At 39.1% G+C, this 25,583-nt stretch overlaps 1 protein-coding gene across 1 annotated transcript in view; it reads left to right on the plus strand.

Annotated features, from left to right (window-relative positions):
* The window catches only part of TAF1B (TATA-box binding protein associated factor, RNA polymerase I subunit B), a 59,189-nt gene extending 34,264 nt beyond the window's left edge, over positions 1–24,925 (plus strand). The window contains exons 9-15 of the mRNA XM_082672601.1: positions 6,120–6,267; positions 10,883–11,060; positions 11,634–11,680; positions 14,205–14,295; positions 18,282–18,352; positions 18,903–19,125; positions 24,145–24,925. Of these exons, the coding sequence (XP_082528727.1) occupies positions 6,120–6,267; positions 10,883–11,060; positions 11,634–11,680; positions 14,205–14,295; positions 18,282–18,352; positions 18,903–19,125; positions 24,145–24,349 (963 nt within the window). The 3' untranslated portion in view covers positions 24,350–24,925. The remainder of the gene's footprint in view (positions 1–6,119; positions 6,268–10,882; positions 11,061–11,633; positions 11,681–14,204; positions 14,296–18,281; positions 18,353–18,902; positions 19,126–24,144) is intronic.
* The last annotated feature ends 658 nt before the right edge of the window (positions 24,926–25,583 follow it).

Here is a 25,583-nt window from a genome sequence, read left to right on the forward strand (position 1 = left end):
AAAAAAGCTTTAAAGACCCTTAAACCATTATCCTGTGTGAACTGTTTCTTTCCATTAAATTGTTCTGTTAATATTTAAGTGGGCCCCTCTGTCCCACTAACGACAAATCTGACAAAACTCACTTTAAAACATAGGGTAATGGAATACAGAGTACGGAGTACTGATGTGGTTTGTTTCTTCTAACAAGCGGGCCATAAGAGTTTGTGTCTTCCTGCCATTACCCTGACTTAAGAGCAAAGTTCAGGAGAGGAGACAGGTGTGCAAATTAAGTTTTAGTATTTCCAGCCATCTCCTTTTTCTGAGTTGTGATTCCCAACTCCCGGTAGGTAGCTGTTTCATTTTCCGTATTTATTTAATTTATTTTTTATTTTTAAAATAAATTTATTTATTTAATTCATTTATTTGGCTGCGTTGGGTCTTGGTTGCTGCACGCGGGCTTTCTCTAGTTGCGGAGAGCGGGGGCTGCTCTTCGTTGCAGTGCGCGGGCTCAGTAGTTGTGGCTCCTGGGCTCTAGAGCACAGGCTCAGTAGTTGTGGCACATGAGTTTAGTTGCTCCGTGGCATGTGGGACCTTCCTGGACCAGGGCTCGAACCCATGTCCCCTGCACTGGCAGGAGGATTCTTAACCACTGCACCACGAGGGAGGTCCGTGTTCTAATTTAAAGATAACCTCCTCCTCCTTTTTTTGCCTCTGCCTCTTCTGCTGCTTTATTTTTGAGTCGTTTCTGAAGTGTGGTGCTGATTTGAAGCATCGGTTACTTCTAGCAAAAATCTTTCAGTTCATCTGGTAGAATAAACTAAAAATCTATTCTTTTTCAGGGATACCATCTCCATATGGAGTACCAAATAGTCAAATTGCTGCTTGAACCAAGGTTGGGCCTAGACACACTTATCTCTGTTACAGATAGAATTTATTCTGCCGATGACTTAACACACAGTAGGGATACTTCTATCTTTTCAGCCTTGATTTTCTTTATTTTTATGTATTTTAAAACCCACAGACCAATTTCTTAACAGTTAATATGTAACATACATGTTATTCTGCCATGGTCCTTGACAGTAATTCTAAATCCTCTCAAGAATTAGTCATTAGTCACTAGACTCAGCAAGAAGTAATAAAGAAGAAACTGGAAATTCATTCCAAAGTCCATCTCCAGTATTTTGAATGTTGATCAACAGCATCCTCTCTGAATGAGTAAAAAGAAAAGATGTAATGCTGGTTCAGCCAGACCCAGTGAGTGGCACTTTGCCATGATGATTCACTTTGCCTTGGAGCAATCTTACACCCTTTGTGAAACTAGGTCCCGTCGGTTGAAGGAAGAAAAAGACTCCTCCAGAGCTGTCAGTCACTCTTTCAGCCTCTCCAAATGACTGTCTTGTTGGATCAAGGTTTGATAAATAACACTCTGAGTCTTCAAACTCTAGATTTTTTCACCATCTTACTCTGTAGGCCGTGTGTAGCTCTTGGGATTGTTTGTGCAATCTTTGTTAGAGTAATAATCTAACAGGTTTGAAATCTACCTGAGGGAAATTAAGGCGAGTGTAATGATAACAGGTGTTCTCAGTTTCCCTCACTCCCACTCCCTTCCAGAATTACTACTGCCAGACAACATGAATAGAAACCAGCTGATGTGTTCTTTTGTTCCTGGCTTCCCACAGCGTCTTAACCATCACTGGAATTTGTGGGTGTGCTTCTCTTGGCAAGCTTGTGAAGTAAAACCATCTGAGGGGCTCTTCCAGGCTACGAGAAAAATGAGGTTGAGAGCCACTTCATTTTATTTTATTATTATTTTTTTTTTTGCACAAGAATATTGTGGAGAGCTTGTTTAAACTATAGACTCTTAGTCCTAGTGTCAGGGATGGATTTATTAAGTCTGGTGTGGGATCTAGGAATATTTTATGCAAGCACCTTGCAAGTGGTACTGATAGAAATGGTGCTTTGAGCAGTACAGACTAGTTTTCTTATCTCTGCCTCTGTCATTCTTTTGTTATTACATCTTATTCCACAAAAAATTTGAGGTAAAAAGTAGACTAATTAGGGCTTCCCTGGTGGCGCAGTGGTTGAGAGTCCGCCTGCCGATGCAGGGGACACGGGTTCGTGCCCCGGTCCGGGAAGATCCCACATGCCGCAGAGCGCCTGGGCCCGTGAGCCATGGCCGCTGAGCCTGCGCGTCCGGAGCCTGTGCTCCGCAACGGGAGAGGCCACAACAGTGAGAGGCCCGCGTAGCGCAAAAAAAAAAAAGTAGACTAATTAGCAGATAACCAAAAACCAATATAAAACAAAGTGCTATTATACCTTAACTAAATATGCAAAGTTTTAAACAGGATTCTGGTAGGCCTCTTATTCTACTTAATACATCAGAGATTCCCCACGCCAAATGAAAATACAAAGACCCAGCAGCTTCTATGAGACCCTTTCCTTGGGTGTGTTCTGTACATGCATGCATTTTCTAAAAGTCAAAGACTATTCTAACGCAGTCATTAAATGTTCACTGTAATTATTATATATCCATGTTTTGCAATCTTGTCAAAATTAGAGCCTGATTCACCTCTCCAGGCTAAGGACAATGGGACAGAAAGAAAAATGTGACACTGTGATCATATTCTCTAAAACAATGCTGTGTAACAGTACTCCCAGCCTTCTGCCCAAGGTTGGATACTTTGCTGAGCTAGTGGTTCAAGAGTGGCCTGCCTTGGTTGGAATAGGAGCAGATGTCTAGGGAGATTAGTCCATAGCCAGCCCTGTAGGGACAACTGGGCCACCACTTCAAGTGATGTCCGTGGCGGAAGGGAGCGGATGTTATTGTGGGTGTTTTAGCATACCAGATTCCTTTTCATTAATGACCTTGCAATTACTTGTCATGAATTTATCATCCATTAAATTGGTTTTTTGAGATGGTTATTTTTCAGAGGGGAACATTCACTGCTCTAGTGTTTGTTTTGTTTGCAGATAAAAGTACTTAATTTCATCTCCTACCTTCATTATTTGAAAGGATTAGGGTTGCCATAAATCTTGTCAGTAATGTTAATTGTTTTAACTTGAAAAGATGCTTCAGATTTTGTGCGAAATGCAGCAGATGTCTAAATAAGTTAATTTTATAAAGAAAAAAGAGCTTTTGCCAAAAGTCACTGAGAATATATGTTTTCCTTTTTTCTCTTTTAAATTCACAGATTAGAATACAATTAATAGTATTTTAGCATACAAGTAGAATTACTGTATCTCAACATTTAAAAAAAGACTTGAAAGGCCACATTGCTATTTTGGATTGACAGAAATTTACTTTGTATTCTTCAGCTACAGATTAATCATATGTTAATAATATAGCTAATTGAAAGCCTTTTTTTCCTGATAAAACTCGAGTTTAGACATTGAAATAGTTGTATCAAAATAAATACAATACAAAGAAGGTTGTAACCTCAGGCAAAGTAAAATCAGGCATAGTTAACACTTTGATTGTTTTCTATAAGCATACTCTTTTTAAAAAATATTTGTTTATTTATTTATTGGCTGCATCGGGTCTTAGTTGCGGCCCGCGGGATCTTTTGTTGCAGTGCACAGGCTCATTAGTTGCGGTGTGCGGGCTCTCTATTTGTGGCACGTGGACTTAGTTGCCCCACGGCGTGCTGGATCTTAGTCCCCAGACTAGGGATCGAACCAGCTTCCCCTGCATTGCAAGACAGATTCTTAACCACTGAACCACCAGGGAAGTCCGTATAAGCATAGTCTTGTACCATTATAAAGCATTTCCTTGTGCTTTATAATTGCATATGAGCTGAATGTACCAAAGAAACATTTAACAGAGAAATATTCATTCCTTCAGTTGGCTTCCAAACACCTTCACACATTTAGAAAATGGGCAAGACATGACATAATGGTATTATTGGCACAAATTGTTGGGAAACAGATTTTTCCTTAGAATAAGGAAGAACTTTTTAATGATTAAACCCATTAAAAATGGAATAGACTACCTTCAGGGAAGGTGTTGAGTTCCCATCACTGGAGATTTACAAGAAGGGCTAGACATATACCTGCTGGGGATTTTGTAAAGTTAGACCATATACTTTTAAAGGTCTTTCCAACTCTGAATTTGCCAATTAGATTATTTCTCCTACAAGGTGATGTATGAAGTGATTCTGTTACACAAAATAGTTTATTGAGCTGATATTATCTTTCTCTCTTACCACTTTTTTTTTTAAATAGGCATACATACAGAAAAGTGAACGTATCACAAATGTACCCAACCTGATGAATTTTCATAACCTGAACCAGCCCCGAGATCAGGAAACAACCTTAGCACCCTAGGAGCTCCACCCTTATGCTCACTTGCAGTCATTACCTCCACGACTCCAAGAGTAATCAATCACTCTCCTGACTTCTAACCGTGTAGACTAGAAGCTCAGTGCTGAGTTGCTGAGTTTTGTACTTTACCTACATGGAGTCATTCTCTTTTGCATCTGGCTTCTTTTAACATTATGTTTTGAAGATTCATTCATACTGTTGCATGTAGAGCATTCATTTCTTTGCTGTATAATGTTCCACTGTGAGACTGTATCAAAATTTACTAGATAGTTATTCTTGTACTTACTCTATTGGTGATGGCATTTGGGTAGTTTCTAGCTTGGGACTTTCACAAATAGTGTTATGAACATTCTAGTGCATGTCTTTTCATGGACATGCATGCACATTTCTGTTGGGTATATGTAGCTAGAGCTGCTTTGCTGTAGAATATGTCCACACTCAGCTTCAACAGATACTGCCAAACAGGTTTCCAGAATGTTTGTATTCAGGCCTAGTTTTAATGGGGTCCTGCCGTATCGGAAATGTTAGTTTTTCTGAAATCCCATAAGCCTTAAAAAAAAAGTCTTGCTTGTAGTACTCGATAACTTTCTACCTTATCCTATAGTTATTTTTGTACACTGATCCCTTTTCTAGAGTATAAACTCCTTGAAGAGATTGCTTTATTCATCTTTATATTTCCCAAAGTATCTTGCATAGAATAGACTCTAAATTTAATATTTTTATGTGAGTAGATGAGTAAATGAGGAAAAATTATATGTAGTATTAATAAGAAGAATGTTTGGAAATTGCAGAAATATAAGTAGCATACCCAATAAACTACAAGGGTGATCCTTAAGTGAACAGAATTAGTTTATTAATATTAGCTCATAGATTTTCCTGAATTCTATAAGATACTCTTATAGGCTATTAATGTGGGAAAATAGAAGTTTGAATTGCACATTTTTATCTATTAGACTTAAACCCTGGTGTCATCTCTCACATAGAAGCATGTGACTATTATGTAACACTGAGCTAAATCTGTTAGCTGTGAATTTGAAGATTGGCAAGAGGGTGCTGGTGAAGGAGGGTGAGAGGGAAGTCGTGCTTTGGAGTGATTATGACGACATTGTAACTCCAGTTGGGTTGCAACTGTATACCAGATTCTTCCATGATTGGCAAGAAGGAATGATTTCACTCTACCATGGGTAAGGCCAGTAAGAGTTTTATGAGCCAGATAGAATTTTAATTGACCACTATTACTGTTGAAAACTGCTTAGTGAGGATATTTGGGATTTATGGGCGTTTCCCCTTAATGCTTTTCTCTACATTCCAAATTTTATTCAATGAATACATATTACTTTTATTTTTTTGTTTTTTATTTTAAAAACATTTTTTTTAATTTATTTTATTTTTTGGCTGCGTTGGGTCATTGTTGCTGCGCCTGGGCTTTCTCTAGTTGCAGTGAGCGGGGGCTACTCTTCGTTGCGGTGCATGGGCTTCTTATTGCGGTGGCTTCTCTTGTTGCAGAGCATGGGCTCCGGGCACACGGGCTCAGTAGCTGTGGCACTCGGGCTCAGTAGTTGTGGCTCACGGGTTCTAGAGCTCAGGCTCAGTCGTTGTGGCTCGCAGGCTCAGTCGTTGTGGCACATGGGCTTAGTTGCTCCGTGGCATGAGGGATCTTCCCAGACCAGGGCTCGAACCCATGTCCCCTTCATTGGCAGGCAGATTCTTAACTACTGCACCACCAGGGAAGTCCCCATATTACTTTTAAAATCAGAAAGTAGTTTTTAACATAATTTGTGTTGTAAAAATTGCTACCTTGACTATCTCTTTCATTCCAGTCTTGGCCTAACTATGAAGATATCTATAAAAAAGTAATTGAAGTTGCCACATTTTTAGATTTGCCACGTTTTCCAGACATAACTGAAGACTGCTATCTTCATCCAAACATCTTGTGTATGAAATACTTGATGGAAGTCAATCTCCCTGGTAAGTGTGTGGTGTATATAATGAACAAGCTTTGACTTACTAAATTGTTATGAACAATATATTGCATCTTCTCAAATCAGAAACTATTAGAGTCACCTGACAGGGTCCATAGTAACATGAAGCTTAATTTTAAAATCCTTTCTTAAAATATTTTGGACCATTTAAAATGGATAAAAGGACACTGTTCAGAAATAATTAGTTCTATTTTGGTGTGAGGGATTTTGAGAGAATATGTTCGGTTTTTACAGTAAGTTTGCTGAGTACAAGTAAAGTAACACGTGTTTCAGTATGTGTTATTAATTACCTAGGCACCCACTCCCCCCAGAAAAGCAGCACTTCTTCATTTGCGTGAAGCATGATTATTACATAAAGAATTCTAATTTTAAAAATCCCAGAAGTTAATCTATGGTAACATTTTTGTTGTTCGCTAATATATTGCTATTTCCAGTCCCTAAAAGAAATGGAGTTCCAGGTCTGGTAGGATGAAACACAGAATGTGAAGACAGCCTTACTAGCTGTTGTTCACAATATACCAAGACACAGGTAGCCCGAATGGAATCTGCCGATGGAATCCATTCTTGAATTTCTTGCTAAACTAGAAATGTGAGAAATGCAGGATTTCTATTCTTAACAGAAAATACAAACGTGGTGTGACTATATTATTGCTTAAGCAATATAAAAAATGTGATTGAATGTATTTTTAATAGGGGAGGAAAATACATATGTTATATGAAAAAAGCAATATGTAAAACTGTATGTATGGTATAATTTCAACTATAAACATAAATTGGAGTAACATATATACGCAAATGTAAATATTAAGTCTACTTTTAAAATATTTTTTTAAAAAGGAAAAATAATTTAAACTTTTCAAATACATTTATTTATTTATTTGTTTGTTTATTTATTTATTTATTTTGCGGTACGGGGGCCTCTCTCTGCTGTGGCCTCTCCCATTGCGGAGCACAGGCTCCGGACGCGCAGGCTCAGCGGCCATGGCTCACGGGCCTAGCCGCTCCGCAGTATGTGGGATCTTCCCAGACTGGGGCACGAACCCGTGTCCCCTGCATCGGCAGGCAGACTCTCAACCACTGCGCCACCAGGGAAGCCCCAAATACATCATTTATTAAGCTAAGGAATGTACATCTCTGGTTAAGATTTCAGAAGTCACTAGCCATTTGATTAAGGTTCCAGAATTTGGGGACTTCCCTGGTGGCGCAGTGGTTAAGAATCCACCTGCCAATGCAGGGGACACGGGTTCGAGCCCTGGTCCGGGAAGATCCCACATGACACGGAGCAGCTGGGCCCTTGCTCCACAACTACTGAGCCTGTGCTCTAGAGCCCGTGCGCCACAACTACTGAGCCTGCGTGCCACAGCTACTGAGCCCGCGTGCCTAGAGACTGTGCTCCACAACAGAGAAGCCACCGCAGTGAGGAGCCTGCACACTGCAACGAAGAGTAGCCCCTGCTCGCCGCAACTAGAGAAGTGCTGTGCGCAGCAACGAAGACCAAACGCAGCAGCCATAAATAAATAAATAAATAAATTTTTTTTAAAAAGACTCCAGAATTTGTAGTCTGATTTCTGCGCTTTGGCATGTTACATAGATCAGATTATTGTTTTGGATTTTGGTGTTTTTCATTTACTTTTTTGATGGTTCTTTCAAAATATGGAAAGCTCCTGTGTTCTCTCATATACTCCAAAATCCTGAGCTTATAGTGGGAATGCTAAGATATGGAAGGAATACAAGGAATTACCAACGCGTAACTGACACGGGCTGGGTTATGGAAAGTGTCTAGCTCACGTAGTTGCTGTTGGACAGAGATGAGGGTGGCAGTATTTTCTGACCACTGTGTGTGATATAATACTATTTCTTACCTAAGTCTTCCTGAGAGTAACAAGTAGAATTAAAACCATTATAATAGGCAGAGAGACACTACTAGCATCTGATATGTTAAGTGCCTTTTTGGAGACTGTATTAAAAAGAACCAGGATAGAGAAATTTTACTTCTCACAAACTGTTCAATAGAAATAATTTGAAATATAGAAAAAAAAATTATACACAAATGTTATTGACCTCCTTATTTATACTGAAAAATTAGAAATAAATGCCCAACAGAAAGGTAATGTTTAAGTAAACAATGTTATGTATATTCAGTGGAACATTATGCAGCTTTTAAAATCATGTTTGTGAAGAGTATATAAAACATGGCAAATGTTTATGTTATAATAAAAATGAAATGGGCCAAATTATAAAATTATATATAAGCATAGCTACATAAAATTAAAATATTCATTAAAATATTAGAAATAAATATACCAAAATATTGAAGTGCTATTTCTAAGCTATGGCAATGCCTTTTTTCCTTTCTTCTACCTTTATGTATCTTGTAAATGTCCTGTACTGAGTTTGTATTACTTAATTGTGGGGGGACAACACACAAAATAGATCGACAGACTAACATGTAATAGTCCCTGCACCTTAGGATTTTGTTTTTTTCATTAATTTATTTATTTTGGCTGCATTGGGTCTTTGTTGCTGCTCGCGGGCTTTCTTTAGTTGCGGCAAGTAGGGGCTATTCTTCATTGCTGTGCGCGGGCTTCTCATTGCAGTGGCTTCTCTTGTTGTGGAGCACGGGCTCTAGGCACACGGGCTTCAGTAGTTGTGGCTCTCAGGCTCAGTAGTGGCTCACGGACTCTAGAGCGCAGGCTCAGTAGTTGTGGCACACGGGCTTAGTTGCTCCATGGCATGTGGGATCTTCCCAGACCAGGGCTCGAACCTGTGTCCCCTGCATTGGCAGGCGGATTCTTAACCACTGCACCACCAGGGAAGACCCTGCACCTTAAGATTTATATTGTAAAATGTGTCATTGATTGACAAAGCATCCGTAAGATTATAAGAAGACCTCTAGAATATTGCCATTTTCAAAATTTAAAGTTTGCTCTCTATAGTACTATCAGTTCTATGGTGCTGTTGATCAAAAAGAAGAAACCCATGTATTTGGCCCTTTCCCGGAAAGCTAAAAGTGGTTTTAAGCATACTGGGGCAACAAATGCCCCTCCTCAGTGCCTTTATGTATGACAGTGTCGTCTCTGGAACTCGGTAGAAAGGTTTTAGCAAGCATGTCACACACACCCTTACTGAGTAAGCACTGCCTCTTTGATGGCTTTGAGTGAACTCCAAACACATTTCTTAGTATTGTCCCTCATACTGGGACTGAGAAGCCTGCCAGAGAGAATTTCTGGCAGCTTTCACAATCAGTATATAGTTTGTGGGGAACTTTATTACAGAGTTTCCAAAGTGCCCCATCTATATTACCTCATTTGTGAAGGTGGGAAGGGTGGGCAGGTGGGTATTCTCACTTATAGATGAAACATAGGCAAACTGAGTGACGCCTGGCTGGTAGATGGCTGAGTACATACTTAAATCCAGCCGTCCCATTCCAGAGCTAGTGTTCTTTCCACATAATGCTCCAGTTCAGAATCCTGTACTGCTTAGTTTTTCTCTGCTGTCCTGGCTTCCTTCCTCATAATTTCTTCCACTTGCTTTTTTATTACTCTGTACTTTTGGCATAAGAGAAAGTTTCAAGATAATTAATTTTAAATAAATTGGGGAGACAGTTTTCAAGAAATGCCATTCTTTATAGTAATAATCCTATATATAATAATATATACTATATATATAATACTATATACTATATATGGTAATATATGCTGTGTGTAATATTGTATATACTACTATAAAATTAAAGTATTGTATACTACATTAAGAGAATAGAATCAATAGGATATAATGACTGAATGCGTGTAGGAGATTCAATACAATACAATTTATTATGCTCTTATAAATAATAGCCATTCTACTTGAATTTAATTAAAATAGAATATGGTACATCCTGGGTACTTAAATTAGTGAGTAAAGAAATTTGCTCAGTAATTTAGAGTTTTCAAAGTATATTCACTTGTGCTATCTTATTTAATGTTTATCCTCACCATAACCCATTTTACAAATTAAAAAACTGAGGTTAGGTGACTCTAATTTGGAGTCACAAAGCTAATGATTAGAGAGCCTAAATACATAAGCCATAGATTTTCTGGCTCCAAGTCCCACATTATTCAGCCTTGAATAATAGATGCAGTCTGTGCTGAGCATATAGTTTCTTTGGGAAAGCAGTGCAGCTGGTGAGATGCACATCAGGCTTCCAGTGTGCTAGCCAGGCTTCCTGCTGGTGAGTGAGTGCATTTTTAGAGAAGCTCTTGGTCTTACAGGAGAGTTAGTTTCAGGTAAATGCAAATTGCTGTAGAAACACAGACAAGAAACATGGATGAAACAATAGAAAAATGATGTGTGGCTGTGCATTAGGCGGCAAGATGTGTCCTATAAATAGCAATGTTTGGGGAAGTCAAAATAGGAGAAGATACTCCCTGCTAGCGTTCAAGCATTAATTTTTCTATACAAATATCATTTCTTGGTTGATTTTATTTACAAAATGTATGTCTCAGCGTTCTAGCATAGTATCCTATTTTAAGATAAACTAATCTCACAGATACACACATTAGTAGAGTCTAGTTAGCCAAAGAATTTAATTCACATTTTGCTCTTTCATTCTTCAACAGATGAAATGCATGATTTAACCTGCCACGTGGCAAAAGTGACTGGAATGGGAGAAGTGGATTTTCTAACATTTGATCCTATAGCTAAAAAGGCAAAAGCTGTTAAATATGATGTACAAGCTGTAGCTGTCATTGTGGTGGTATTGAAACTGCTCTTTTTATTGGATGACAATTTAGAATGGTAAGTGTATGTCAATTTTATGAGGAGAAAATTGTATTGCTTTTACCTAATTATTCAGAGTAAAGGAATCCATATGCTATATCTCAGTAGAAAATAGAGACTCTCAGGTGTTAATAGAACATTGACTAGTAGCAACAGTTACTTCGTACATAATATCTTGACTCAGCTAGTTGTGAGAGATTTCATTTTCCAAACAACCTTAGTAGGTTGTTTGGATCATGTTTTCTTCCTATTTTTAGGTAGATACACGTGTTTCTCATTGCTCTACTGATTCCTGAGTTTTAAATCATCATACAAAATCCTAAAGAGTCATTTAGCACTTCATCTGTATACCTTTAGGCTTCTGGCACTATGTGTCTTCAAAGATTATTTTGGAAAGTAAAAGAATCTTAAAATGCCAAGAGTGGCAGTATTTATAGTGTCTCCTTCCCTGTTTCAGTGATAGCTTCTCCATTAAAAGTTGGCATCAGTTTCAAGTACTGTTCTATACGTTTCCTTCAGAAGAATTCAAAATATAACTGTCTTCCAATAAATGATTTCTAAATAAATTGATTTTTTTATTTGTATCTCCAGGTCTTTGTCTAATATTGCTGAGAAATATAATGAAAAGAATGAAGAAGGTACTTACTTTTTTTATGAATCAAATTCAAAGTGATTGTAAATGGTGGATTAAAAGATACAATAAACGCAGGGAAGAAACTTTGAGAAATATACACATACACATATATGTACACATATATACAAATTGTACCGTGTACCAGAATGTTTTATATGTATAATTATTTAATTATATCTCAAGGCTACTGAAAAACCTCAGTGACTTCCTACTGTGTGTAAAGGCCAGCCTGCCTTTTAGTTCCCAGCTCCTACTCACAGCCATACTAGACCATGAACCTCCTGGCAGCTTTGTGAGTGTACCGTCTGTTCCAGTGCCTTCAGCCTTTGCTCGCATTGGTCCTTCTACCTGAAGTGTTCCTTCCTTCTTCCCCCCAACTCCTTCTGTCCCTGGCAAGTCCATCTTCATGCTTCAAGACGCAACGTAAATGCCCTCTTCGGCCTCTCTTCACACCTACTCCCCAGTTCACCTCTTCGCAAACCAGAACCGATGACCCTGCCACAGCCACTCCTGTCCAGACTTCTCTTAGTTGTTTAAAACACTGAATTGTAACTAGCGGACTAAGCATTTCTATCCCTGTTAGGCTGCCAGTATTTGTAAAGTGCCTGGAGTATCTGCCTCGTAGTGACGGCTGTGTAAGTGACAGACAGGCAGACAAGTAGGTAGATTGCAAGCTTCTAGAGGGAGGGGCCATATCTTTTTTACTTTCTTTTTTTTAATGTATCTTTAATATTTAGCAGAGTGACTGGCCTAATATCCACTTAATAAAGTGTGGTAAATGCATGAATTCTTACATTCAATTCCAGTTTCTTAATGTTCTCACTAGGATTTATGTTCATTGTTTAATTTTTAATTTCAGCTTTTTTGAGGTATAATTGACATATAAAATTGTAAGATATTTAAAGTGTACATTGTAGCAATTTGATGTGTTTGCATTGTGAAAGGATTCCCATGAAGTCAATTAACACATCCATCACCTCTCCTATTTACCTTTTTGTGTGTGTGAGAATATTTACGTTCTCTCTTAGTGCATTTCAGGTGTACAATACAGTATCACCAACTATAGTCACCATGTTTTACATTAGAGCTTATTCATCTTACAGCTGAAAGTTTGTCTCCTTGTACCAATCTCACCCTCTTTCCCGCACCCCTCAGCCCCTGGCAGCCACTTTTTTACTCTTTCTATGAGTCTGACGTTTTTTTTAGGAGTCCACATATATGTTCGTTGGTTCTAGGAGCTTAGGTTTAATGGTGGCATTAGTTTGTGTGTTCTTTCCAGAATGCGTGCAGCATACTTCTTTCTGCACATTGCTTCCTGTTGGCTCCTACGTAGAGTAAAAGGTTGGACAAGATGTTTTCTGACGTTAAAGGGCCTTCATGGACTGTGCAGACATTTAGAGTAAAGGGTGCTTTGACATATTGTCTTCCCGTGACCCTCAAAATAAACCTACAGTGTCAGCAGGGCAGGGATTGTGGTCCCCATTCTCTCTGCTCCCTAGCTGTCCACTGTCCCCCTGCCTTCCCACATTACTGATGAGGAGTTTAAGAAGTTGTGACTCACTTAAGGTCAAAGAACCTTGTGTTCTATTAATTGTTATAGTTTTCCTTCTTCCTTATAGCTCTTCTGGTAGTTGCCTGTCCTCTGTGGCTCTGTTGCTCTGTGGTCTACAAGGCCAGAAGTAATGATTATATTGGCCAGTTGAAAGATTTTTAACTAGACATTGAAGGTAGACTGTCTTCATTAGAGAATATATAAGAAATTCAGCCTCTCACTCAGCCATCCTCCTCCTGCCAGCCTTCCTTTCTTCAGACTTCCTCGCTCTCTAAGCCTCTTTCCTGCTTTACCTTGAATTTCATTTTTCTCCTCCCTACTCTTCCCATCTCCCCACACGGATTGAAGAAAAGAGTGAGGAGTGTAGTTTTATGCTTGACTATATATTCAATTCTGTTGTCTATCTCACCCTGACATCTTGAACACACACTCACTCCACCTGTCCAATGCAATCCACTTTCTTACTTATCTCCAGAGTCTTTGGATTTGGATTAGGATTAGGAAGAACAGAAATAGGATCTGATGAAACTAGAAGTCTGGTGCCATTGCACACATCTAGCCATCGTTTGTCCCTTAATTCATGTATTCCTAGACGGATTGGAGCACCATCCTGTGCCAGGCACTGTGCTGGGATTTGGGTCAGGAGGAAGAGGCCTGATTGTGTAGTCTTCTGCGTAAACAAAATATGTCTTCTGTTCTCAGGGGGGTGATAGTCAAATCTAGGAGAAACAGACATTTTTGGTTTTGGTATAATTTAGTTAGGGCCACAGTACAGGTAGGGACTCAGAGAAGGGAGTGACGGCAGATTACTCAGCAGTGGTGTTAGAGCATGGATACAGCAGCACCTCCCTCCGTAGTCTCCAAGGGCTGGTATATAAATGCTGAGTCACATCAGTGAGTGAAGACTCAGAGGAACAGTGTGTGTTATAATAATGTGACATATTTGGTTAATAATCATGGATTTCATTTCTTTCAGATAAGCCATGGTTTGATTTCAGAAAATGGTACCAAGTTATGAAGAAAGCTGTTGATGAAAAAAAACAAAAATGGGAGGAAGCCAGGGCAAAGTATGTTATCTCTTCTAGTTTTAGATTTACCTACTTTATTTTCAAGTCTGTTACTTTACATTTGAAAGCTGAAGTTTCATCAGTTTAGACTCACCAGCATTGTGACATTTTTTCTAGAACTATTGACCCATCTATCCAAATTAACTTTTTTCTTCTTTCTATTACTATTAACTAAACTAATAATGTCCTTTTTTATTAATGTCCTTCTTCTGATCCGGGATCCAATCCAGGGTACCATATTGTACTTAGTCATCAACTGTTTATGATTCGCATGACTCTCTTCTGCATTTCTGATATTCCTCCCTCTTTCCTTTCTCAAAGTGGATCATCTCCCATCTATGCTTCCCAATATTACAAAGATTACAAATGTCAGCCTGTGACATATGTAATTGGAATGTTCCCCCCAAATAAAGTTCCCTATAAAAATCAAAACAAAGGAAAGCAGAAAGAAAGTAGTATAGTTAATTCAGTCCGTCTCACTGTTTGACTTTGAGCTCTCATTCTGACGTAGGTCCACTGTGGTAAAGTGGAAAGAGCGTAGCGTTAGAGACAGTGCAGGGCTTGAATCCTGATTGTATGACAGCCAGCTGTTTGACTGTGGGCAAAGGACTTAAGTTCTTAGCCTCAGTGCGCTAAAACATAGTTAGCTCATAAATTTTCAGAGACACTGTCTTACGTAATATAGGGTACATTGCTATAGATCTCTGATTTAAACGGTTTTATATCTATTCTTAGAACTTGGAGTCTCTGTGAGACTTTGAAGAAAAAGTTAACATCTCTCTAGTTTATGTAAATTTACAGTAGTACTCATTTGATCAAGTAATTTTATATCCCTTGAGAAAAGTCAATGTTCCTCAAATTAGTTAAAATGATAATTCATTCAGCTCCAGTTTCCTCATCAATAAAATAGGGCTAGTAATGCCCGCTTTATACTCTAACAACTAAATTTCAGTTTTTGCAGGTAGAATTAGATTATTTTTCCTCTAAATTTAAGAGAGCATTTAAACAGAGAAACAGACTTATAGGGATGAATAAAGTGCTGTGGGAGAGAGGATCCTTGCCAAAAAGGGGAGAAGATGAGCAGTTTCTTCCTGTTCAGGTTGGATAATGATGAGGGAGAAGAGGTGGGAGGTGAACTTCTGAAAGCCGCGGGCCCCCGGGGAACTGGGTGGGCCCTTCCTCTTCCTTGTTGGAGAAGTCATTGGATCTCAGCAGGTATAAGAGTAGCAGCAAGAACGGAAGGTTATCCTGTGTTTTTAGGTTGTCCTGGAGAATCAGCCATTGGACCTTCATTTTGGGGGCCAGCTGGTGTTGTCTTGACCGATACTGCGAGGCTAGGTATTCAGGGGCCATGCCACTTGGGCGTCTCAGTAGTGAATAGGCATTCATGAACTCAAACTGGGCAACAGCTTACACTTCAGACATAGCTATTAGAGCTCAAACTCATGTTGCAGTGCTACAATCAGTTGCACATCTAAGACTTCCTGACTTTTAGCTACTTTATGGGAGAATTTAGTGACCAAAAAAAATAAGTCTAGTATCAAAATGGCATTTTCCAGACAGACACCAGGCCCCAGGGAGGAGCTTGTCCAGGGGATCCATTACCAAGATCCTTCATAGAGTATGTGCTTTGGGCTGAGTGAGGTAACTTATGTAAGTCACTACTGACTGATGTGTGGGCACAGAGCCCCACTGCGTGCTGATTACCTGTTTTACCCTACCCCACCTCCATTGTTGATATAAATTTCTAATTTTCCTCTCTGTTCTTCTGGACATCATCTTCCATATTGTCAGGTAGAAGTTACTAAGCATGGGTCCCTATGCATGGGACTATGAAAAACACTAACAAACAGTAGTTGAAAGCCTAAAAACCCCTTTAGAGACTGCTTTGATGACTTCCAGTTTCCATGGAGATGTTGAGAAGAACATGGAGGAAAATTTCAAAGCACTTGCCAAAAATCTTTGCAGCCTTTTAGGTTAGGCAAAAATTTTATTAGATGTGATACCAAAAGCATGATTCATAAAAGAAAAAAAAGATAAATTAGACTTCATCAGAAGAAAGAATTTCTGTTCTTCAAAAGATGCCGTTAAGAGAAGCTACAGGTTGGGAGAAAATATGTGTGAATCACATATCTGATAAAAGATTTGCATCTAGAATATATGAAGAATTCTCATACAGTAAGAAAACAAACAATTCAGGTTTTTAAATGGGCAAAAGATTAACTTCACACAAAAATCTATATATGAATATATGTAGATATATATACTTCATTCACAGTGGCCAAAAACTGGCAACAACCCAGATGCCCTTTAGCTGGTAAACAGATAAACAGTAGCATATCTGTAAAATGGAATACTATTCAGCAGTAAAAAGGAACAAACTTCTGATACATCCAGAAATATGAGTGAATCATAAATACAGTATACTAATGAAAGACTCAAAAGGTTACATATGGTCTAATTTCATTTTTTGACATTCTGGAAAAGGCTAAACTATAGGGATAGAAAAACAGATCCGTGGTTGTCTGAGATAAGTTCAGCTGTGGGTATGGAGAGGGGTTGACTGACTGTCAAGAGGCATGAGAGATTTTTGGAGTGTGGAACTGTTCTGTAGATTAATCGTGGTGGTTACACAACTGTATGTGTTTATCCAAACTAGTGGAACTGTGCACTGAACAGGGTCAGTTTTACTACATGTAAATTCAACCTTAATTTCTAACAGTGGGGAAACAAGTCACGTGGGGAGACTGGACAAACAAAGCATACAGGGCTTTGTGGCATCCTGGAGAAAATGTTAGGACTTTGTAGTGAACCTCTGTTTTTTTGTAGCTTTTGTAGTTTTGGGAAGAGGTAAACAAAGTAAAGTAAATTTTTAAAGAAGGACTATCTAAACAGTATTATCATTTTAGATCGCCCACTTATCCCATCTCCTGGGCATATGACCCCAAGGAAGTAAGAGTGCCTCCTTGACTATAGCATAATTGCCACCTGTATGGGCGTTTATTATAAATACATAAGAAAATCTATCTAGATTAGGTATTCACAAGGAATTTTTAACAGTGGGTTTATCTAGGGAGTGGGATTAGACTGTTTAGGGAACTTCTTTATTATTAAGAGATTTTTTACCTTGAGTATGTTATCACTTATTATTTGATAAAATAAATAACAAAAAGATATTTGAAAGAATCACAAATGAGAAGCTCTCTGAATATTTTAAATGTGGTATGGTTCATTAAAATTTAGTTCACCCATAATTTTCAGGAAGACCATCACCTATTAACCATGATTACACCTCTACATCAGAAGATGGGCACTTACAGTTCACTTTGTACAGGTTATCAGAATCAGAAGTACCAGTACTTCATCCTCAGCAGAAGGGCATTTGGCCAAAGACAGGGAGGAACAGTTATTTCTTAGGTGGCTCCACTTTATGAGAGCAGACAGCAAGGGAATTTTATGGTAAGGGAAGCTGTTTCTGCATTTTATTTATTTATTTATTTATTTTTTGCGGTACACGGGCCTCTCACTGTTGTGGCCTCTCCCGTTGCGGAGCACAGGCTCCGGATGCGCAGGCTCAGCGGCCATGGCTCACGGGCCCAGCCGCTCCGCGGCATGTGGGATCTTACCGGACCGAGGCACGAACCCGCGTCCCCTGCATCGGCAGGCGGACTCTCAACCACTGCGCCACCAGGGAAGCCCCTGTTTCTGCATTTTGATGTAATTAATCATTTCTTTGGGATCTTATGGCATCTGGGAGCCTTTGGGGAGGAGCATATCTTTCTGTGGCCTTGCTGCCTCCTTCAGTGCTGCTTGCCTGCTCCTAGGTCATAAGCTCTATACAGACGTGTGTCAGTAGGTCATTCTAGGTCAGAGCTATTACACGGGGTATCACGAATTTCAGACACTGCTTTAGAGAAACTTCTCTGAAATGTGTTGAGGTCCATTTATTCTCCATCCTGCTCCAAATGTTTTTCTACCTTGTACAGGTATCTATGGAAAAGTGAAAAGCCACTCTACCACTCAGCGATTGACAGATCAGTGGTGTATAAAAGAAGGGGTGAGCTGCATTTCCTCTTGTTAATGCCAAGTAACAATACAGTTGTAGAAAAGCTAAGTATCTTAACTTGAAAAGTAAACGCGTATGTACTTTCTTCACTTCTTTAGGAAGTGTTCCGATGTACATCCAAAGAGACATCATCCTCTGCAAGAAATGTCCATAGGAATCTTATCTATTTATTTCAGGAACATTGCATTATTCAAAACAGAACTTAAGTTTCCACCAAAATCTAAAATGCCATATATCTATGACTTTCAGAACTCTTTATCTGGAGAACTGCCTTTAGGTTGTTTTGTTCATTCTTTTTTTTTTAATTGTGATAAAATGTACGTAACATAAAATTCACCTTTTTAAAGCCTTTTTAAGTAGTTCCTTGACATCCTCATCCACTGTCAGTTTCCCCTAGTGTTATGCTCTTATATCGCCATGGTGCATTTGTCAAAACTAAGAAACTAACATTGGTACATTACTATCAAGTAAACTATAGACTTTATTCGTGACTTAACATTAGTTTTTATTTTATTCCTTTTCTTTTTTCCTTCATTTCCAGAAATGGTCGTGAGTCTACAAAAACAGTTTAGCACACTGGTTGGTTCAACACCAACTGTTGAAAAACAAAGCCCTTCAAGTTTTCAGTTCAGCTGGACCGAAGAGGGCAGTGATAGAACTTGTTTCCATGGGCATAGCCTCCAGGGAGTCCTGAAGCAGAAAGGCCAGTCACTGATGACCAAGAATTCCCTCTATTGGCTGAGTACTCAGAAATTCTGTAAAAGGTATGTGATGCTCTTAGAAATGACAGGATAAAAAACATGATGAAACTTCTAGTTTGGCCTGAAGGAGTTGGCTGTAGTAAGAGCCAGATAGGTTATTTGTTGGAATTAGAAGGTGGTGAACTTAGAATCAAGACACTCAGAATTACACACTGAGTGCTGTTTAAGGGATGGGCGTGTTGACTAACCTCACGGTGATAATCATTTCACAATATACACATGTGTCAAACCATCGTGTCGGACTCCTTAAACTCACATACGTTGTATGTCAGTAATATCTCAATAAAGCTGGAAGAAGTTCTAGATTATAAAGACTTTTCTGATTGTAACCTTATATTTTTATACTAATCTCATTCCCATATTGACATAGGAATTGTCTGTAAGGCACATTCCCATAGTTAAGAGGACGTGCTCGTGAATCCAGCTGTTCATATCCCAGCCCTGCCGCTCGCTCGTGCGGGCAGGTTATCTACCATCTCTACAGCTCTGTTGCCCTGATTGTAAACGCAGGGTATGGTACTGACCTTCCTCCCCTTCTCAAAACCTCTAGCAGCTCCCATCTCCTTCTGAGTAAAGTCAGGAGAGCCTGTGGGGCCGCCAGCCCCGCTCCTCTCTGCCCTCCCGCTCCTCCGCGTGCCACACTCACCACGCAGGTTCACACCGGCCTCCTGGCCGCTCCTGGAGCTTGCCAGCCACACTCCCCGCGCAGGCCGTGGCACGTGTCGTACCTTCAGCCTGGAATGCTCTTCCGCCGTGTGTCTACAGAGGCTCACTTCCTTCAGGTTTTTATTCAAATTTCACTTCCTCGGAGAGGCCTTTCTTAGCCATCCTGTCTAAAATATCACCGCTCTGCCCTCACACCCACACACACTTCATCACTCTCTAACCCCCCTGCCTATCTTTTTTGCTTATAGCTTTTCTCACTATTGAATGTATTATTATATATATAACGTACTGTTATATATTTATTACATATTATTATATATTTATTTATATTATTATACATACACTAGAATGTCAGGTCCTTGAGTGCAGGGACTCTGTCTTATTTAATGAAAAATCTCAGAGACTAGGACAGTGCGTAGCACATAGTAGGTGCTCACCAAGTATTTGTTGAATGAATGAATGGAAAATAGAAGCTGCCTCATAGGGTTTTCATGAGAATTAAATGAGATGTATGGTGTCTGTCACATAGTAAATACTCGATAAATGATAACTATGATCATTTTTTTAAACAAAACTAATTTTCTGTTGAAGAGTTTAACTTCCTGAGTTGAGTATCAATCAAGATAAATAAAATGTAGAAAATACAGTAGAAGATACTAAAAGGAAGTTATCTGTATTAAAATTTACTGCTCAAAAAAACTTTAGCCGAGTCTAGAATGGTTAAGGAATATAACTGTCTTAACAGCAACCACGAAAGGCCAGAATCCCAACCTTTGGTCAGCTCCACATCTGGGGTGATACAGGCCTTTGAGCAGTCAGTGCAATGGCTTTTTTATAACTGATTCACTTTGTTATAAAGCAGAAACTAACACACCATTGTAAAGCAATTATACTCCAATAAAGATGTAAAAAAAAAGATTTAAGTTTTCCTCGAGAAGAGGAGAAAAGGCTGTAGCCCTGTCCTGCGAGGACCGGGGCTGTTAGGACGTGGCGTGCTGGTGCTGTTGTGTCTGCAGAGTCAGCCTGGGGAAGTTAGAGGGGAGCCTGTACCCTACACTTTTCACGTCGCACGATCAGTGGACTTTTGGATGTTCCTCATGGGTTTAATACTGTAATAAAAGATAGTTAGTTACAAATAAATAGACCTTGGTATAGTCGGAGATGAAACAACCAAGATATTTTTCTCTGCAGGAATTACGAGGCTAAACACCAAACCATGCAGACGAATAATTTTATGATCCCATGATTTTATGCACCAAAATCATCCATCGAACCACCTGCCTATTTAGACCATAGCCTAGAACTACAGAGTAAGCAAAAAAGCGTTCAGCTAACCTATCAAAAGGTCACTGAGTCCATGACTAAAGCTTATACACTTTTCTCAGAAAGCTCACTCGAGCCTGCTCACTCTGCCTGGAGGTGTGTTTCTGTCAGGCTGAGTTGTCTGATTTCCAAATTCCTCATCATCAAAAGAAACAGAGTAGGCAGGAGACTGAGAGGTGTCTGCTGATAAGCATCTTGACAGCAAATATAAATGATATTCATTTGACAAACAATAGAGGAACCAGCATCAGAAGCAGAAGCAGACAAAAGAACTCAAATTACAGTGGTCTGAAGTTCATTCATGACACACAATAGCTCCACAGAACTAAATAAACCAGACCATTGTCTCAGCTTTAACACAGAACGTGTCCCCAAATTGTGTGCATCCTCTCTACCTGTATTTTCTAATATTTCCACAGTAAAAGTGGACAGGTTGTCACAATATAATTGTAAAGGCTTTAACAAATATGCTGAATATGCTTCGCTTAATAATAACCAAGTAATGTATAACTGAGTTTTAAAAGATTTCCATCCAAAATGGTCACAATGAAATGTTTTGATGCTTAAGAGAGCAGATCTTCAGCTACATGGAGAATTTTGTTACACAGAAGGACTCATTTTTGCGGGTTCAGAAGAGACAAACATTGTACTATAAAATAATTTTGAGAACACTCAGGCCTTGAGAACTAAGCAGAGAGAGGCCGCAAGAGCACTTCAGATACTCGAAGGTGTTTATCCTTCTTCTCTGAGGCAGAGCCAACAATCTTGATGAATTTAAATGATTATATATTATATTTGGTTTTATCACTTAAAACTTTAGGAAAATTTAAACTTTCTGAGTTTATGATAAGGAATGTAATCCTTAAAAGATATTGTTATTGATTCAACTTAGAAATAAAAAGTCTTACTGTAGCAGATACTTCGTATACCTTTTCTTAGCTTTCTGTTGTAAAAACAGAGTTTTCCTTATGGTCCCTAGGCAAGAGAACAATATTTTTACCCTTTTTGTTGGTAATATTTTGTCTGAAAGAATCTCTTAATATAGCTAAAATTAAAAGTTAGAGGGCTTCCCTGGTGGCGCAGTAGTTGAGAGTCCGCCTGCTGATGCAGAGGACACGAGTTTGTGCCCCGGTCCGGGAAGATCCCACATGCACGGAGCGGCTGGGCCCATGAGCCATGGCTGCTGAGCCTGCGTGTCCACAGCCTGTGCTCCACAATGGGAGAGGCCCCAGCTGTGAGAGGCCCGCATACTGCAAAAAAAAAAAAAAAAAAAAAAAAAAAAAGTTAGAAAAGAAGAAAAGCAAGAGGGCACCATCAATGACTTACATTTGATTTTTCCATTAAACCAGTCAATGCACAAACAGTTGAGGCTTTTCAGTTTCCTACTAGTGAACATAGTAGGGTATTAGCTTTTTTGTGTATTATTAAAATAGGCTTAAGATTTTAGGTGAAAATTTAAAAATCAATTTTAAAGGAATGTAGGGCAAGTGAACAATTTTGAGCCCTTACTGTGTGCCAACCATTGGTTAAGTGCTTCATATATATTCTCATGCAATCCTCTTTTCCATCCTATGAGGTGGTACTGTTATTTTTTCCTGTTTTACAGATGAAAGAACCAAGAGTAGTTACCCATAGTCACAACTGATGGGTGGCAAACTTTGTGGTGCAAATAGAAACATTCCTTCAGGAATTTAGGGCCATATATGTTATATAAATCATAATATCTATACATTTATATCCTCTGTATACTGTTCACTTGTTTTTTAAAACTTTTTATTATGGAAAATTTCAATTGCACTCAAAAGCAGAGAGCACGATATCATGAACGCCCCTGTACCCGTAGCCACCCCACTTCAGCAGTTGTCTACATGGCTAGACTTGCTTCCCCCATGCCCCAACTCCCTCACCCCTCTGCTCCTAGATTATGTGGAAGAAAATCCCATACATTGTAATTTTCTTAAATAAAACCATGGTACCATTAATCAGACATTAAAAAAAACTAATAGTAATTCCTTAATCTCGTCAAACAAGTAGCCAATGTCTAGATTTTCCTGATTGTCACGTAATTTTTTTTTTTTTTTTTTTTTTTTTTGCGGTACGCTGGCCTCTCACTGTTGTGGCCTCTCCCGTTGCGGAGCACAGGCTCTGAACACGCAGGCTCAGCGACCATGGCTCACAGGCCCAGCCGCTCCGCGGCATGTGGGATCTTCCCAGACCGGGGCACGAACCCGTGTCCCCTGCATCGGCAGGCGGACTCTCAACCACTGCGCCACCAGGGAAGCCCACGTAATTTTTTAAATAACTCAGAATCCAAGTAAAGTCCATACACTGCAGGTGGTAGAGATATCCCTTAAGTGCTTTAATTCATAAATTCCCCCTTTATCTCTTTTTTTTCCCCCTTGCAGTTTACTTATTGAGTAATCCAGGTCATGTGTCCTGTACAATTTCCCATAGTCTAGATTTTACTGATTACAGACCATGATACCACTTAAGGTGTTCTCCTGTCCCCCTGCTTATACCTTGATATAGTTAGAGATTGATAGAGTTAGCAGTTTTAATTAGTGTTTCAGAGATTTTATGGTAGTGAGAGATTTGATCAGATTCAGGTTCTACTACTTTAAAATAAGCAAAATTGCTTTGTAAACTCTTCTTTCTATAATACATACAGAATTGCAACATACATTATTTTCTTTCGTTTGTTTTAAAATATGTCCAGAATCTCTCCCTGTCTGCTTTTGTTTGTCTTGACCATGGTAAGAGGAGGGGGGCCCACCTGGAGTGGAAGAAGTCATGAGACCTGGCTCTGTACCACCTGTGTCCCATGGCATGGTGGCCAGGGACAGTGCTGAAATCTTTTTCCTTTATAAAATTTAGGATTGCTTCCAGATTGTTCTGTTTTCTTCCAGCTCAGAGTACTATTTTAAGCCTAACCATATATATTTTTTAAGTTATTTGGGGGATGTTCAAGGGATGGATGCATACGTTTCTAAAAGACCTTTAAATGTAGTGTCTTCCTTTTTCTTCCCCTTCTAGCTATTGTAAGCATGTGACAACCTACGAAGAATCAAATTTCTCTCTGAGTTATCAGTTTATACTAAATCTTTTCTCCTTCTTGCTAAGAATAAAGACCTCCCTTCTCCATGAAGAAGTGAGCTTAATAGAAAAGAGACTCTTTAAAGCAAAATACAGTACAACAAAAAAGAAATCTTCAAGATCCAGGAAAGCAAGAAAATGTTGAGAAAAATGAAATGGAAACTTCCTGGGGAAAATATTTTAATAGTGACAGTAATGTCAAATTGTAATATGATATTACAGAGAATGGTGAAAAATATTTTTTGCAACAAAATATATTTTGCAACAAAAAATTTTGTTGCAAGCATGTACATACATACAAATATATGTATCAAACCACTTATTAAAATGTATATTAGAAAACAGGTGGGCTTCCCTGGTGGCACAGTGGTTGAGAGTCTGCCTGCCGATGCAGGGGACATGGGTTCATGTCCCAGTCCGGGAAGATCCCACATGCCGCGGAACGGCTGGACCCGTGAGCCATGGCCGCTGAGCCTACGCATCCGGAGCCTGTGCTCCGCAACAGGGGGGGCCACAACAGTGAGAGGCCCACATACTGGAAAAAAAAAAAAGAAAACAGGTGAAATTTGTTTGGATTTATTTTTTAAATTATGAATGTTCTCATTGTTAAAATAATAATGTTGTATAAATGGTATCCAGGAGTTTGTATTCATTGTATTTTAAAGCTAAATTTTCTTTTTAAACTAGATCACTTCCTTAACTCTTTATATCCCAGAATAAATCCCAGATGGATCAAAGATCTAAACATTATAATCCTTTATATATACATATATAAAGTATTAGAAGAAAACAAGTGTGAATGCTATGATGATCTTGGATTGGGGAAGGACTTTCTAAGATGTCTCAAAACCAGAAACCAAAAGGAAAAGATTGATAATGTGACTACAAAGGCAAAGGCAAATGACAAACTGGGAAAATATATTTGTAGTATATGATAGACAAAGGAATAATTCCTTTAATGTATCAATGCCACTTGCAAAGCAATAGGAAAAAGATAAGCTGAACAAGGGATATGAAAAGATAGCTTTCTGAAAACAACAACAACAACAACAACAACAACAACAACAACAGGGCTTCCCTGGTGGCGCAGTGGTTGAGAGTCTGCCTGCTGATGCAGGGGACACGGGTTCGTGCCCCGGTCTGGGAGGATCCCACATGCCGCAGAGCAGCTGGGCCCGTGAGCCATGGCTGCTGAGCCTGCGCGTCCGGAGCCTGTGCTCCGCAGCGGGAGAGGCCACAACAGTGAGAGGCCCGTGTACCACCAAAAAAAAAACAACAACAAAGGCCAGGCTAAAAAACATGATAGGATACTCAACCTCACTCATATTAAATACAAATTATGGAGATATTATTTCCCACATATTAGATTGGCAAAGATT

The sequence above is a fragment of the Grampus griseus genome, assembly GCF_964374135.1.
Source record: "Grampus griseus genome assembly, chromosome: 15".
NCBI lineage: Eukaryota > Metazoa > Chordata > Mammalia > Artiodactyla > Delphinidae > Grampus > Grampus griseus.